This window comes from Nerophis lumbriciformis, linkage group LG20 (genome assembly GCF_033978685.3).
Source record: "Nerophis lumbriciformis linkage group LG20, RoL_Nlum_v2.1, whole genome shotgun sequence".
Taxonomy (NCBI): domain Eukaryota; kingdom Metazoa; phylum Chordata; class Actinopteri; order Syngnathiformes; family Syngnathidae; genus Nerophis; species Nerophis lumbriciformis.
In genome coordinates this window covers 16,405,405-16,422,974 of record NC_084567.2, presented here as the reverse complement: position 1 = coordinate 16,422,974, position 17,570 = coordinate 16,405,405, and the positions used below count along the sequence as shown (strand labels likewise).

Sequence of the window (17,570 nt, the reverse complement as noted above, 5' to 3'; positions counted from 1 at the left end):
TAAACGGTTTTCGCCTTGCATAGGAGAGTTTTAACTTGTACTTACAGATGTAGCGACCAACTGTAGTTACTGACAGTGGGTTTCTGAAGTGTTCCTGAGCCCATGTGGTGATATCCTTTGTCGCTTGTTGATGCAGTACAGCCTGAGGGATCGAAGGTCACGGGCTTAGCTGCTTACGTGCAGTGATTTCTCCAGATTCTCTGAACCCTTTGATGATATTACGGACCGTAGATGGTGAAATCCCTAAATTCCTTGCAATAGCTGGTTGAGAAAGGTTTTTCTTAAACTGTTCAACAATTTGCTCACGCATTTGTTGACAAAGTGGTGACCCTCGCCCCATCCTTGTTTGTGAATGACTGAGCATTTCATGGAATCTACTTTTATACCCAATCATGGCACCCACCTGTTCCCAATTTGCCTGTTCGCCTGTGGGATGTTCCAAATAAGTGTTGGATGAGCATTCCTCAACTTTATCAGTATTTATTGCCACCTTTCCCAACTTCTTTGTCACGTGTTGCTGGCATCAAATTCTAAAGTTAATGATTATTTGCAAAAAAAAAAAATGTTTATCAGTTTGAACATCAAATATGTTGTCTTTGTAGCATATTCAACTGAATATGGGTTGAAAATGATTTGCAAATTATTGTATTCCGTTTTATATTTACATCTAATACAATTTCCCAACTCATATGGAAACGGGGTTTGTAAATAGATAGATAGTACTTTGATTCCTTTCGGAGAGTTCCCTCAGGAAAATTAAAATTCCAGCAGCAGTGTACAGAATTGAGATCGAATTTAAAAAGTAAAAAGTAAGTAATGGGGGTATAAATGGAAATAAAATAGAAAATATAACAATAAAAATAAAAAGCAACAATAAGAATCAGAATATAACAAGAGAAACTAGAAACTACATGTCTTCTTTTAAGGTCCAGAACCAATTAGCAGTGATAAACCAGGGATGACTGTAGGGTTTTGTTTTGTATTTTGGGGGGAAATATCTGAATAAAAAAGCAAGTTGATTGTAAATGTCTGTAATGTTGACTTTACAGAATGAATCAAGGAAGACTTTTGTGATAAGAGCCCTTGCTGACAGCGTACTTGAAGGAGACGAGCTCTTCACCGTTCAGCTGTTTCCTGCCAGTGACACCGGTGCTGTCATTGACCCTATAAACGGTCCGTATTTCAGAAAGTCAGCAATTTAATAAAAAAAACATTCCAATGTCAAAAAGTCCGCTGCCTTCTCTCTGTGCTCCAGGCTTGGCGACCATCACCATCCTGGCAGACAAGGCTGCCCTGGGCATCATCGGGCTGGCAGAGTCGGCGAGGAGCATTTTCATCGGAGAGCCTGAAGGACCTTACAATGGCAGCGCTGTTGTCAGGTGACGTAACCATCGCCAGGAGGCAAACGTCCTGTCTGAACGGCGCGTGTGAAAAACGATGCGTGTTGTTTCAGCCTGGTGCGTGGCCCGGGTGTGTTGGGGGACGTGCAGGTGCGTTGGAACATCACTCCCGCTGAGGTGGCGGAGTTTGAGGAGCTATCTGGCACAGTGACCATGAGGGACCAGCAGTCCCTGGCTTCTTTTATTCTGACGGTACTGGCGTCCATGCCCCCTCCGAGCTAATTACACAGACAAATCTATGATTCCAGATCCTGAGTCAGTGAGAACTTGAATGACACCATAGATACAAACCCCAACTCTATGTTCCGAGAAGGAGTGACAAAAGAGGAAATAATCAATATTGTGGAAAAAAAGTGAACCCAAGACCTCAACTGATTGCAACGAAATTGATATGAAAACGATAAAAAAGGTTACTGAAGAGATTTCAGAACCTTTAACAATATATACATCATAGGGGTGTAACGGTACACAAACATTTAGGTTCGGTACGTACCTCGGTTTAGAGGTCACGGTTCGGTTCATTTTTGGTACAATAAGAAAACAACAAAATATACATTTTTGGGTTATTTATTTACCAAATTTGTAAACAATGGCTTTATCCTTTTAACATTGGGAACACTATAATAATTCTGCCCACGTTAATCAATATTAAACTGCCTCAAGTTAAATTAAAAAATTAAAAAAAATGACAAAACTTTTCTTCTACATGTAAAAAGTGCAACATTAAACAGTTTCAAGTCAACTCATCATGCTGAATTTATTACAGCATTTGGGAAGCCTGTAGTTGATTTATTATGTAAATGTTATATTTTTATCAACATGTGATAGCAGGGACCCTGCCATTCAAAACTAGGCTGCTGCATTACTAATGATTAATGTAACTATAGGTGAAAAAATGGTACAATAGCAATAGGAGAGACTATTCATCCCTGAACACCATGGAGTTCATGTAGGCTTTATGATGGAGTTACATTATTATATCAACTATCAGAGACAGAAACTCTTCATTTAACATAATGTCCTTTTTTGCTGCTTCAACACAGCTCAATCAACACAGAAAAAGGTAAAGTGAAAGAACAGACAGACAGGGCTTTGCTATCCGTAACACACACACCGCAAAATGAGCTAACGTTACGCTAAAAGTGAATTAGCCTTCACCTCAAGCCAGGACTGCGAGCGAGCTGAGCTGCAGTTTAAGCTTCTAGAAGGTCAACGGGCTCATAGTGATGTTACTAGTAGTTGACTGGGAGGTGTTTATTATAATTTGGGGAGAGTCGGCTGCCTGATGTTTACCTGCTAAACGCTAAGCACTGACTACAAGCACTCTGAATACGCACTGCCGATTGGCTGTTACCGCTCTGAATACGCACTGCTGATTGGCTGTTACCGCTCTGAATACGCACTGCTGATTGGCTGTTACCGTTCTGTTTGTAACCAATCAGATGGTTGTGTGGGTGGGACAATGCTGGGTGCTGTGTAGAGTCCTGACAGAAACAGAGGCAGAAGGAAACGGAGGCGGCTACTTAATATGTTCGTGTGGAAACTCGTTTGGTACACCTCCGAACCGAACCGAAACCCCCGTACCGAAACGGTTCAATACAAATACACGTACTGTTACACCCCTAATACATCAGCAACCTATCATTTCAAACAGGCAAATTCCCAGACAATATGAAAATAGCAAAAATCGTACCGATTTTTAAGACTGGAGACAAACACCAGTTTACAAACTACAGACCTATTTCTCTACTTCCACAATTTTCTAAGATCATTGAAAAACTGTTCAATAACAGATTAGACAAATTCATAAATAAAAACAAAACACTCACAGACAACCAATACGGATACAGAGCCAACATCTCAACATCAATGGCAATAATCGAAATAACGGAAGAGATCACAAATGCAATAGATGTTAAAAAAAAGTGCTGCTGCAGTGTTTATGGATTTAACAAATGCATTTGACACAATTAATCATAACATCTTAATAAACAAATTAGAACGGTATGGAATCAGAGGGTTGGTATTGAACTGGATTAGAAGCTACTTAACCAACAGGAAGCAATACGTGAAGATAGGCGAACACACTTATATAGAGCTAAAAATATTTTGTGGCGTACCTCAGGGATCAATACTCGGACTAAAATTGTTCTGTCTTTATATAAATGACATTTGTAAAGTTACAAAGGACTTAAAGTTAGTATAATTTGCAGATGACACAACAGCATTTTGTTCAGGAGAGAACACACAGAAGATAATACAAATAATAACAGAAGAAATTAACAAATTAAAAAGATGGTTTGACAAATATATACTATCTTTGAATCTCAGTAAAACTAAAATAATGCTATTTGGTAACAGTAGAAGAGAAAGTCAAACACAAGTACAAATAGACGGAGTAAATATTGAAAGGGTAAAAGAAAACACATTTTTGGGTGTAATAATAGATGATAAAATGAATTGGAAATCTCATGTAAAAATATACAACATAAAGTAGCAAGAAACATGTCAATAATGAATAAAGCAAAACATTTTCTAGACCAAAAATCCCTTCATATTCTCTACTGCTCGCTAGTGTTACCATATCTGAGTTATTGTGTTGAAATATGGGTAAAAAACTACAAATCATTCACTAACTGTGTTACTAAAAAGATCAATTATATAATACATAATGTTGGATATAGAGAACATACAAACACTTTATTTATTGAATCCCAATTATTGAAATTAACGATTTGGTGCATTTGCAAACAGCTAAAATTATGTACAAAGCAAACTAGAACCTGCTACACAATAATGTACAACATTTCTTCTCAACAAAAGAGGATAAATATAACCTTAGATGTAAATGTAATTTAAAACAATTGTATGCACCAGTGACGTGCAGTCACTAGAGGCGGGGCCTCACCTGCCATCATGGAAAGAAAAAAAATGTAAAAAGAAAAAAAAATAATTAAATTGTTATATGTATCCAGTGATTATACTATAAAGTTATTTTCCATTTAACTTCACCAGTTTTAGATTATTTTTATTCAAAATCGCTGAATTTTCACATTTGCCGTTCAAATACTGAGAAGAGACGGTGCTGTGAACAGCAGCCAGTTGAGGCACGTCACTCAGTGCCTCAACATGGATTCCGGACTCGGCTAACTGCAGGCCTGCTGTGCAGTGAGACTGTATTGCTATATGAACTATATTATACATTTCCATAGTTTAGTTAGCTGAGGTATATAATGTACAGTGTATTTTGTCAACAACTGTATGTGTGTAACGTATTTATTGTGCTGAGCGATCATAAAACGGCTGCAAAAGACGCACTGGCTGAGGCTCCAGTAATCCCGCCTCCTGCACCCCCGCCGTAGAATTGTTATATCAACTAAAGCCCACACTTAAACTTTCCACATGCAAGATTGAATCTATTTAAAAAAAATATTTCATAAGAAGCCAAAAAGTGCAAAAACAATAATGTTCGTGTTGGAGGAGTTGTGAATGACTGCAGAGCCACAACATTAGGTACACCTGCAGACTGCAGGTGTATCTAATTCACAACTCCTCCAACACGAACATTATTGTTTTTGCACTTTTTGGCTTCTTATTAAATAACTTTTGTAACCTATTTTCATGGGCTTTTCTCTTTGTGATGTTAAGTTCCTGTTATGCGCTGTTATACAGTATATGCCTTGATCTCTTATTTTGAAGGCGCTGAGAGCGGAAGTGATGTCACGTTGCGGAGGTTTTTGAAAGAAGGTAAATAAAGTGGTCCTCGTGTAAACTGGAGCCTCCGTGTTTGTTATTTTGTAGTTTCATACAGTATAGGCGACATTTATAAACCCTCGGTTACACTTCTTTAAATAGATTCAATCTTGCACGTGGAAAGTTTAAGTGAGGGCTTTAGTTACGGCGCATGGACTTAATTTCTAAGTAAAGGTAAGACCATAATAATGTTTTTTTTAATTAAATGTGCTTTGTTGTGTGCTACAGTTTGTATGTGTAAAGTTAAAGTTAAGTTAAAGTACCAATGATTGTCACACACACACTAGGTGTAATGAAATTTGTCGTCTGCATTTGACCCATCCCCTTGTTCACCCCCTGGGAGGTGAGGGGAGCAGTGGGCATCAGTGGCGCCGCGCCTGGGAATCATTTTTGGTGATTTAACCCCCAATTCCAACCCTTGATGCTGAGTGCCAAGCAGGGAAGAATGCTGGTATGAGCTTTTAAACATAACCCGTTAACTGCTGCCAATCAAATGGTGAATAAGATACTCTTTAGGGTTCATATGTCTGACTGTGATGAAGTCCGTGCCTCATCAGCCATCAACCTCACCGCACGTCACTGGCAGGCCCGGCCCTAACCAATCTGGCGCCCTAGGCAAGATTTTACAAGAAACCGAATAGCTTTATCTTTCACCTTTTTTTTTTTTTTACTTACAACTATACCTAATATATAAAGGGGTGGACAAGTGATTATTACCTGCAGGGCAAACATTAGCTAACCAGAAGGCAATAACAATGTAAACAAAAAACACCTGCTTAAAAGATCTAATACCTGAGGAATGTAAGGTGGGAGTACAGTAATTACCTAACGTTACATTATTATTTTCCATAACAATTTAGCCCCCTCCACAATATTAACCCGACGTTAAAACAGAACTAGCTATTTATTGATTAGCAATTGCCGAATCATGTAACATTAGCTTAATGCTAACAAGCCAGGTTACTATCACATTCTGTAACAGACAAATAATTTCATGTAGGCTAACGTTACCTACCTGCTACCTCTGTCTTTTCTCGTTTCTACTCCTCTTCTTTTCTCTTTTTTCTTCCTTGGGCATCTGACAGTTTTGGCCGTTTTGACATCTTGTGTTGATTTTTTGATGTGGTGACGTCCAAAAAGAGTCATGATACGGTAAGGGAGAGGGGGGGGGGGGGGGGGGTAATGTTGTAACAAATAATATTTCTATTAAATAGGCTTTACTTTGCATTTTAATTAACGTGGGATTATTTTTTGTATTTAGAAATAATAGTACCAACTTTCTTTCTTTTTTTTTTTTCTCCAACATTTGTGGCACTGGCGTGGCGCCCCCTGATGGACGGCGCCCTTAGCATTTGCCTATACGGCCTATGCCACGGGCCGGCCCTGGTCACTGGTATGCACGTACAACACTTAAAACCTTTAGTATATCAGTATGTGGAATTAAATAATGGAACGGATTAAGCAAAGAAATAGAAAAAAGCACCAATATGATTAAGTTTAAGAGACTGTTCAAACTACAAGTGTTGACAAAGTACAAAGAACAACAAATATGATGAACATCTTGAACCCTTTTTTTTAGACAAAGATTATTTATGTATATTATATATTAATTATTTATTATTTATTTATTCACTGTTCCGCTACAGAGAACAAGGAAATGGGATAAAATTGCTATGATAGGAAAAGGGGTAGGATTAAATAAGCTCTGCTTCTTCCTACTCCTTTTCGGACGTGCTGTAATGAAACAACTGGAATTGTGTGATGCATTACATTGTATTGTATGCATGTTCCAAATAAACTGAAACTGAACTCCTATGTTCTCTGTTGTGGCGGAAGGTTGTCGATGATGACTTTCCTGAGGAGCGGCGTGATTTCCAGTTAACGCTGACGTCCATGACGCCAGGACTGGACGTCAGTCCCACTGCACGCCATGCCAGGATCATCATGGCAGCCAGTGACAACCCCTATGGCCTCTTCTCCCTCAGCCAGCAACAGATCCGTGCAATCGAGGAGGAGCAAACTGTGAGTGCAAAAAACGATATTCAGCGATACCTCAACTATTGGTTCTGTGACAGAGCTCTTAACCTAAAACGCTTGTATCTCAAGTCAACGTCTCCCATTGAAATGAATCGAAATCAATTTAATTTGGTTCTTGTAACATGTAACATGCCTTTCAAAAAAAAAAAGTAACTTTTAGATACTAAATATTGTATAAAACAACACAATGGAATGCCTGACAAACAATTACAATAGTTTTGTGAAGTAATGTAATAATAATTTTCGCCCTCTTTTTGTGCCCTTGTGTGCATTATCCTTTCCATCCTTACCCTTTCCATCCTTTGTGACTGAGCTACTGTGTGGAACAATTTCCGTTGTGGATCAACAGAGTTTGTCTAAGTCTAATGTACAGCAGTTACCTTGGAGAACGGACTTTGATGCTTCTCCATCAAACACACCATCAGCAGCTTCTCCATATTTTCTTGGATAAATGTCAGCCATTTATATATCATTTTAAGACTAGCAAGGGCCACGCTCAAAGTCTGCCACGTGTTCTGTCATGTCTGTGATGATTTATTTCTTTAATTTGGTGAATACCATCCACTTCTTCCTCTCAGCTCTGTCCTTCACACTCACTTTCTCACTTTCATGGTTGGAAAAACACATTTATGTCCATTTTTAGTTATCGGCTAGGGGTGTCACATCGCAGTTATGGCCGCAGTCGTGGTCAAAAGTTTACATACACTTGTAAAGAACATAATGTCATGGCTGTCTTGAGTTTCCAATCATTTCTACAACTCTTATTTTTTTGTAATAGAGTGGTTGGAGCACATACAAAAAACATTCATGAAGTTTGGTTCTTTTATGAATTTATTATGTGTCTACTGAAAATGTGACCAAATCTGCTGGGTCAAAAGTATACATACAGCAATGTTAATGTTTGATTACACGTCCCTTGGCAGGTTTCACTGCAATAAGGCGTTTTTGGTAGCCATCCACAAGCTTCTGCTTGAATTTTTGACCACTCCTCTTGACAAAATTGGTGCAGTTCAGCTAAATTTGTTGGTTTTCTGACATGGACTTGTTTCTTTAGCATTGTCCACACGTTTAAGTCAGGGCTTTGGGAAGGCCATTCTAAAACCTTAATTCTAGCCTGATTTAGCCATTCCTTTACCACTTTTGACGTGTGTTTGGGGTCATTGTCCTGTTGGAACACCTAACTGCGCCCAAGACCCAACCTACGGGCTGATGATTTTAGGTTGTCCTGAAGAATTTGGATGTAATCCTCCTTTTTCAATGTCCCATTTACTCTATGTTAAGCACCAGTTCCATTGGCAGCAAAACAAGCCCAGAGCATAATACTACCACCACCATGCTTGATGGTAGGAATGGTGTTCCTGGGATTAAAGGCTTCACCTTTTCTCCTCCAAACATATTGTTGGGTATTGTGGACAAACAGCTCAATTTTTGTTTCATTTGACATCACATGAACAAAGATAAGACCTTCTGAAGGAAAGTTCTGTCGTTTAGCTGAACTGCACTAATTTTGTCAAGAGGAGTGGTCAATATTTAAGCAGAAGCTTGTGGATGGCTACCAAAAACTCCTTATTGCAGTGAAACTTGCCAGGGGACATGTAACCAAATATTGCTGTATGTATACTTTTGACCCAGCAGATTTGCTCACATTTTCCGTAGACCCATAATAAATTCATAAAAGAACCAAACTTCATGAATGTTTTTTGTGACCAACAAGTATGTGCTCCAATCACTCTATCACACAAAATAAGAGTTGTAGAATTTATTGGAAACTCAAGACAGCCATGACATTATGTTCTTTACAAGTGTATGTAAACTTTTGACCACGACTGTATATAAATATGATTGTGAATATATGTGATTATTGTTGTCGGGTTGTTTTACGTACACTTGACATCAAACCTGTAGATTAAAAAAAAAAAATCGCAGTTCAGTTGCCTGAATTTTACTGTAAAATGTATGATGTTTATACCGCATATTACTATGAATGGAAAAATGGTACCACATTTTTTTTTTTTTAAACGTTAAAATTCTGGCGAATGACCTGTGGGTCTTTTACAGTAAAATCAATAAAAAAAATTTACAGTGTACCGTTTGATGGATAAATTGCTTTGAAATCATGAGGCAATACATTTTATTATTTATTCAAAAAAATGTTTGGAATATATGGTAATTTGTTGCAGATTAAGTTTAAGAAATATTCAGTTGCATGCGGTATGTGTTTATTTTTTTGTGCTGTCAAATTTAGATTCGATTCATCATGATTAATCACAGATTATTACTCGCTTGCTAATTGAAATTACTTTACGAAAAGACAATTACTGGGTGATAAATCTGCGTGTATACATGATGGGTGGAGTTTTTTTTGTGATTAATTGCATGAGTTAACTCAGGGGTTTCAAACTGTTTTTTATTGAGGGCTACATCACATTTATGGCTGCCATTTAGAGGGTTGTAACAGTGCGTAATACATTGATATAAATGTATGAAAATTAATCTCATGATATTTATACACAATTCCCTATGCATTTGATTATTAGATTTTTTTTACATACTCTCTAAAAAAAAATGCAGCTCAGTTGCCAGACTTGTATTGTAGAATTTATGGTGTTTCTTTTTTTTACAGCATGTTACTGTACATTGAAAAATGATACCACTGTTTTTTGTTTGTTTTTTACAATAAAAATTCTGGCGACTAAACAGCTAGTTTTTTTAAATGATAAAATCCATGGTTGTTGTTGTTTTTGCAGTGTATCACGGTACCATATTTTTATTTATGTCAAAATTCTGGCAACGGAGCTGCCCTTTTTTATTTTACTGTACAACCTATTGTCATTTTTACAATTTAATGTATAACTTGCTCTATTATCACAAGTCAATCAAATATTTATTTTTATTTTCAAAATTTTTTTTTTTTAAATATATGGTAATAAAATATATGTTATTTTATTAGAAAACACAAAACTAATAGTTTATTATTATTACAGATTATAATTATTTTCCAACTTGAATTCATACAAATGTAACTAACATTATATTACTATCATGAACAACATGATTATTACATATTCATACATAAGTCAAGCAGATGTTTAAGTATTTGATTTTATTTGAATAAAAAATGGAACATATGATAATATGATATTTGTTACATTTTTAGATAATATTGAATAAAATATATGCAATAGCCTGCAGTACATTTTTTTTTTCTGTCAAATTGGAAAGAACAAATACATTTAGTAAGAAAAGAAAGCATTCTATTGACTGTACTATTTCCATATAAAATTATGTGGCCCCCGGCCCTTGAGTTTGACACATGTGCTAAAAGCTATTGCTATCGAGTAAGACCAGATGATTTTGTCGGCTCTCACTGTGACATTGGCTGCTCCAACTAATGGCGTAGCCATGTTTTTTGTAACTTAAAGCAAAGCAATTAGTCGAGAGACTGCTCTTATCTCAAAGTTAAGTTGAGGCACTCTTAAGTCGAGGTACCGCAGTGGAGAAAAATGCATATTGTATTTTTGTCATATTATACTCACCATCCCTTGCATTCTTTCCCCTTTAGGTGAATGTGACAATTAATCGCTCATTAGGCACTCTGGGCGGCGTTTGGGTGAGCTATCAGACCTCAGGCAGCACAGCTGTCAGTGGTGAGGACTTTGCTTCAGCTTCAGGGCGATTGCTCTTCACCCCGGGCCAGACGTCACAAGACGTCCCAGTGCGTATCCATGACGACAGTCTTCCGGAGGGACCTGAGATGTTCTTCTTTAACATTACCGCCGTGGATTTGGTAAACATCAGGTACAGCGGAATCATTACCGTAACTCCCGAACTACAAGCCACTACTTTTTTCCCCCCCTACGCTTTGAACCCTGCGGCTTATAAAACGACGCGGCTACTTTATGGATTTTTTCTTCGCCGACAGCCATAATGCATAAGGGTCACATAAAACACATGCAAATACAATGAAATGGTGTGTTATTATTTGTGCTATGGCGCCATATTTTGGACACGTTTGTTTACTGCAGGTGCAGCTGGCTGAAACTTTAAACCAGAAGTATAAGTGCCATTCCGTTTTTTTAATCAACCATAGTGTTTCTACTCGTACGGATTCTTCGTTTATCACTCCAAGCAACGTTTGTACGTTTTACAATATAACTAAAACAATTCTTATTTACTAAACCGTTCCATGTGTGATGTACAGTATGTAGGAGTGTTTCCATGCATATTTTTACACACTATCGTAATGTAATCAAGCGAGCGTCGTTAGCATTAGCAAACATGCTAACACAGATACGAGTGTCTGTGTTAGTAGTATTAACTTACAATGGCATTATTTTGTATTGCAACACTAAAACTGGCCCTAGTGTGCGAATGTGAGTGGGAATGTTGTCTGTCTATCTGTGTTGGCCCTGCGATGAGGTGGCGACTTGTCCAGGGTGTACCCCGCCTTCCGCCCGAATGCAGCTGAGATAGGCTCCAGCACCCCCCGCGACCCCGAAAGGGACAAGCGGTAAAAAATGGATGGATGGATGTTTCAGTTTCGTAAATTCACCAAAAGGTCAGCGTGGATTTTTTGTGTCTGTTTAGCTGATTGGAGAGCTTGCTTCCGCAGCTAGTGGGTCCATGACGATGGCTTCTATTTTGTTTGAGTAGCCGTTTTACTGCCTGTTACAGACTTTAAAACAAAACAAAAAATTAAGGTATGTGAATAAACATTTACAAAATATTTATGTGTAAACAACTCATTTGGCAACGTACATATCTGTGGCTTTGAGTCCGTTGAGTCTAATATATGTAAAAATATGTTTTTCTTATAAAATTTAGTGTGTGCGGCTTATATACCAGAAAATACGGTACCTGTAGTAATGATGGAAGTAAGTTACAGCAGTGTGAACCAGTGACTATTTAATCTCTGTCTCCCCCTATTGGTCAGTGGCGTGGACTACACAGTGAAAGAGTTCGGTCTCCAGCTGGACCAACCTCCACTCCTTGGTGACGTATCATCTGTTGCTGTAGTAATACAGAAGAATGACAATGCTGAGGGTGTCCTGGAGTTCAGACAAGACTCTGTAGACACCACCGGTAGGTCGAAACACATAAAAAAAAAAAAGTATTTTAATCGATGTTGAGAGAAGAATTTCTTCTGTTTCAGTTGAAGAGCGTGCAGGCTTTTTGTTGGTCCCGGTGGTGAGGAGAGCCGGTTCTTATGGAACCGTCTCAGCCGAGTACATTTCCACTGGCCTGAGTGCGACGCCCGGCCTCGACTACATCTTGAACAACGGCTCGGTGACGTTCCTCCATGGCCAAGAGTCCAGTTTTGTTAATGTTACCATTTTAGACGACATGCTAAGGTCAGAGAAACAAAATAAACACCTACAGAAGTACAGTGGAACCTCGATTTAGGAATTTAATTGGTTCTTCAACAGGGTTCTTAAATCAAAAACTTCATATGGCGCAGTGTTTTTTAACCATAGGGCTGAGGCCCGTTGTCGGGCCGCCAAAATATAATTGTTTCTCAGCTATGGTCCGTATGAGCCGCAGCGGTGCTCAGTTGTAATACACTTTTCCACCACTTGTGGCAGTAATGACAATGTCAAACAAACAGAAGAAGTCTGTTCTTAAGTGCAAAAATGATGACCAAAGTGGTGAAGCTGTACTTTCATTTGCACTTCAATGTTATTGACAGTTTATTTAAGAAAATATATATTATTAATTTTGTTAGAATTCATTTATTTTAGCACTGCGTAATTGTATGTACATTTATTTTTCATCAGTTTGTATGTCCCTTCTTTTGCAATATATTTTATTTTTGTACTCAGCCTGACCGAAGCCTTAATAATAATCGTTGTGATTTGCACATGCTTTCATATTATTTGACAAGGTTGATCCTGTTAAACAAGTGGTTCTTAACCTTGTTGGAGGTACCAAACCCCACCAGTTTCATATGCGCATTCACCGAACCCTTCTTTAGTGAAAAATAAAATTTTTTTTTTTTTTCAAATTCAAGACAAAGTTATATGTTTTTGGTAACACTTTAGTATGGGGAACATATTCTAAGTAACAAAGACTTATGTTAGAGTTATTTGGTTAGGGTTAGGGTTAGAGGGTTGGGGCCAGGGTTAGAGGGTTAGGGTTATAATAAGGCAATGCCGAATAAGGCATTAATAAGTACTTAATAATGACTAGTTAAGAGCCAATATGTTACTAATTTGCATGTTAATAAGCAACTAATTAATGGTGAATATGTTCCCCATACTAAAGTGTTACCATGTTTTTTTTTACTGGTGCACAAAATGAAGCGTGCATGAACATCACCTTGTTCAAACAACAAAACCAACACAGTGCATAAACTCACAACAAATTACACACCTGCAAATCAGTCTGACTTCTGCTGTTGCCGTATCCGTAATACGCCGATAGGGAGAAGTTCTTATTTACACGATGAGTCGGGTGTGTCTTGACCTCCGCCGAACCCCTGAGCCCGACTCACCGAACCCCTAGGGTTTGATTAAACCCAGGTTAAGAACCACTGTGTTAAACAGTAAGTAGATTAGATATAATTATTGAAGATGATTCAAATCAAGACTAAGATGACTAATTCAGTGTTAATATTTGAGTGGGCCTCGGGCCCCTCTATCGTGGAAAAGTTGGGTCCCAAAGTCTAAAACAGGGGTCGGGAACCTTTTTGGCTGAGAGAGCCATGAAAGCCAAATATTTTAAAAAGTATTTCCCTGAGAGCCATATAATATTTTTTAACAGTGTATACAACTAAATGCATGCATTTTTAAGTAAGACCAACATTTTTAGAGTATAATAAGTTTATTCTTCTTTTTATTAACATTGTTATTCTGAAGCTAACTTATGATTAATAAAATAGTTCTTACCATTAATGCGACTTTTTCAACAGGTGCGGTAGAAAACGGATGGATGGATATAAATGCATGACAATGTTTTATATTTTGAACGTTATTTTTAACACTGTGATTACCAGTGTAATTATTCATTACTTATCGCTGTGTTTTTCAACCACTGATACAGTCTGGTGTGCCGTGGGAGATTATGTAATTTCACCTAATTGGGTTAAATATATGTTTTGCAAACCAGTAATTATAATCTGCAAATGTGCCGTTGTTGAGTGTCGGTGCTGTCTAGAGCTCTGCAGAATAACCGTGTAATACTCTTCCATATCAGTAGGTGGCAGCTGGTAGCTAATTGCTTTGTAGATGTCGGGAACATGGTTTGTCGTGATCACAATATGCGGGAGGCAATGTGTTGGTAAAAAGGTATCCAACACTTAAACCAAAAATAAACAAAAGGCGAGTGCCGCTAAGAAAAGGCATTGAAGCTTAGGGATGGCTATGCAAAACGAAACTAAAACTGAACTGGCTGCAAAGTAAACAAAAACAGAATGCTGGACGACAGCAAAGACTTCCAGCGTGTGGAGCAGACGACGTCCACAAAGGACATCCGTACATGGCATGACAATCAACAATGTCCCCACAAAGAAGGAGTGCGTCCGCACAACTTAAATAAAACTTGATTGCGAAAACAAAGCAGGTGCGGGGAACAGCATTCAAGGAAGACATGAAACTGCTACAAGAAAATACCAACAAAAGAAGAAAAGCCGCCAAAAAAGGAGCGCAAGACACACAGGAAAACAGCAAAAAACTCAAAATAAGTCACGACGTGATGTGACAGGTGGTGACAGTACACCTACTTTGAGACAAGAGCTATAGTGATGCATACTTGGTTACGGTTTAAATTCATATCCAGCAATTGCAACAACGACTTTTTACTGTCAGTATCGGCTACTGAGTTTCATTTTTTTATGTTTTCTGCTGGTGGTGTGCCTCAGAATTGTTTCAATGAAAAAAATGTGCCTTAGCTCAGAAAAGGTTGAAAAACGCTGACTGATCGTGTTAAGCAATGTCAGCTAAGATTTATCTGAGAGCCAGATGCAGTCATCAAAAGAGCCACATCTGGCTCTAGAGCCATAGGTTCCCTACCCCTGGTCTAAAGGGTAAAGAACACCTAACATAGTGAATCGAAATTCTCCATCAGAAATAATGTAAATATGAATAATAGGTTCGAGCCTCGACAAAAGTCCATATTTTATTGAAGGTGTGTACACTTTGAACAGAATAAAAAGGGTTATATACATTACTGTATTTTGAAACAAGAAGAGAGATGGATGAACTGTCTCTTTATAACAAGACAAAACAACAACAACAAAAGCTGAATTGTGCTATATGCGCTGCTCTGCCAACACACAGAAGTCTCTTTGGTGCCCTCACTAACAATCAGAAATCACAACAATCCTTAACTTTAAAGGGGAACATTATCACAATTTCAGAAGGACCATTAAAAATCAGTTCCCAGTGGCTTATTTTATTTTTCGAAGTTTTTTAAAAAATTTTACCCATCACGCAATATCCCTAAAAAAAGCTTCAAAGTGCCTGATTTTAACCATCGTTATATACACCCGTCCATTTTCCCGTGACGCCACATAGTGATGCCAACACAAACAAACATGGCGCATAGAACTGCAAGCTATAGCGACATTAGCTCGGATTCAGACTCGGATTTCAGCGGCTTAAGCGATTCAACAGATTACGCATGTATTGAAACGGATGATTGTAGTGTGGAGGCAGGTAGCGAAAACGAAATTGAAGAAGAAACTGAAGCTATTGAGCCATATCGGTTTGAAACGTATGCAAGCGAAACCGACGAAAACGACACGACAGCCAGCGACACGGGAGAAAGCGAGGACGAATTCGGCGATCGCCTTCTAACCAACGATTGGTATGTGTTTGTTTGGCATTAAAGGAAACTAACAACTATGAACTAAGTTTACAGCATATGAAATACATTTGGCAACAACATGCACTTTGAGAGTGCAGACAGCCCAATTTTCATCAATTAATATATTCTGTAGACATACCCTCATGTCAGCAGGCCAGGGAAGCTAGGGTCGATATTCTTCTCTTGATCATCTTCGGTGGCATAAGGGATGGTGTGAGCCAAGACATCCAGGGGGTTTAGCTCGCTCGTCTGCGGGAACAAACTGCCGCCATTGCTTGCCGTGCTACCGAGGTCCTTTGTCCCTGAATTGCTCACACACTCCAGCAGATTCAATGGGGGTCTGGCGGCAGATTTCTTTGACTTTATCGTTGGAAATGCATCTGCTTTGAGTGTCGCAGGATATCCACACATTCTTGCCATCTCTGTCGCAGCATAGCTTTCGTCGGTAAAGTGTGCGGAACAAACGTCCAATTTCTTGCCACTTTCGCATCTTCGGGCCACTGGTGCAACTTGAATCCGTCCCTGTTCGTGTTGTTACACCCTCCGACAACACACCGACGAGGCATGATGTCTCCAAGGTACGGAAAACAGTCGAAAAAAACGGAAAATAACAGAGCTGATTTGACTCGGTGTTTGTAATGTGTTTGAGAAAATGGCGGATTGCTTCCCAATGTGACGTCACATTGTGACGTCATCGCTCCGAGAGCGAATAATAGAAAGACGTTTAATTCGCCAAAATTCACCCATTTACAGTTCGGAAATCGGTTAAAAAATATATATGGTCTTTTTTCTGCAACATCAAGGTATATATTGACGCTTACATAGGTCTGGTGATAATGTTCCCCTTTAACAGTCATATAAATAAAAAGAGGGGTTAGTAAATTGGGGTTCCACTGTAACCGATCAGGTCATTCATGTACTGCTTATGACTTCCATGTGAAATGTTCTTCTGTAGTGAACGTGCGGAGGTGTTTGAGGTGTTGCTGGTTGGAGCTACAGGGGGAGCGGTCCTCGGCTCCCACAGAGTCGCCAGAGTTACCATCGACAAGAGCGACTCCCTTGGCGGCGTGGTGCGGTTCCTCAACGAGAGCCTGATCGCCATCGTCAACCCGGACGACACTCGAAAACTCACGCTGGTCTTAGAGAGGACAGGAGGCTTTGTTGGCGATGCAGAGGTAGCAAGAATGACACAAAAACATATTCCGACGAGTGTTTTTTTTTTTTTTTGATTCCTGATTGGCGTTTGTCATCATCAGGTTGCTTGGTTCATCCTTGGACCAAACAGCAGAGAGACCCTCCCTCGATCCAATACGGATATCGGGGGGCCTTTGAACGGCTCGTTTGTCTTTAGTGACGGCGAGGAAGGCCAACGTGTTATTGAGCTGCGGATCCTCCCTCACGGCCAAGTGGAAATGGAGGAGACATTTGTGATAGAGCTCAGTGTTCTGTCAGGGAATACAGACATCCACTCTCAGGCTGGCTCTGTAACTCTGAAGGCAAGACAGACTCTTTCATTTTTTGACTAACTGATGAAAATTTACTACATTGTACAGTATAGTGAATATACACTATTTTGCC

At 38.8% G+C, this 17,570-nt stretch overlaps 1 protein-coding gene across 1 annotated transcript in view; it reads left to right on the top strand.

Moving 5' to 3' along the window:
• The window catches only part of adgrv1 (adhesion G protein-coupled receptor V1), a 513,902-nt gene that overhangs the window by 269,802 nt on the left and 226,530 nt on the right, over positions 1–17,570 (top strand). The window contains exons 63-71 of the mRNA XM_061980535.1: positions 1,050–1,173; positions 1,256–1,379; positions 1,454–1,592; positions 6,990–7,175; positions 10,753–10,988; positions 12,124–12,272; positions 12,343–12,541; positions 16,948–17,167; positions 17,249–17,488. Coding sequence (XP_061836519.1) covers positions 1,050–1,173; positions 1,256–1,379; positions 1,454–1,592; positions 6,990–7,175; positions 10,753–10,988; positions 12,124–12,272; positions 12,343–12,541; positions 16,948–17,167; positions 17,249–17,488 — 1,617 coding nt within the window. The remainder of the gene's footprint in view (positions 1–1,049; positions 1,174–1,255; positions 1,380–1,453; positions 1,593–6,989; positions 7,176–10,752; positions 10,989–12,123; positions 12,273–12,342; positions 12,542–16,947; positions 17,168–17,248; positions 17,489–17,570) is intronic.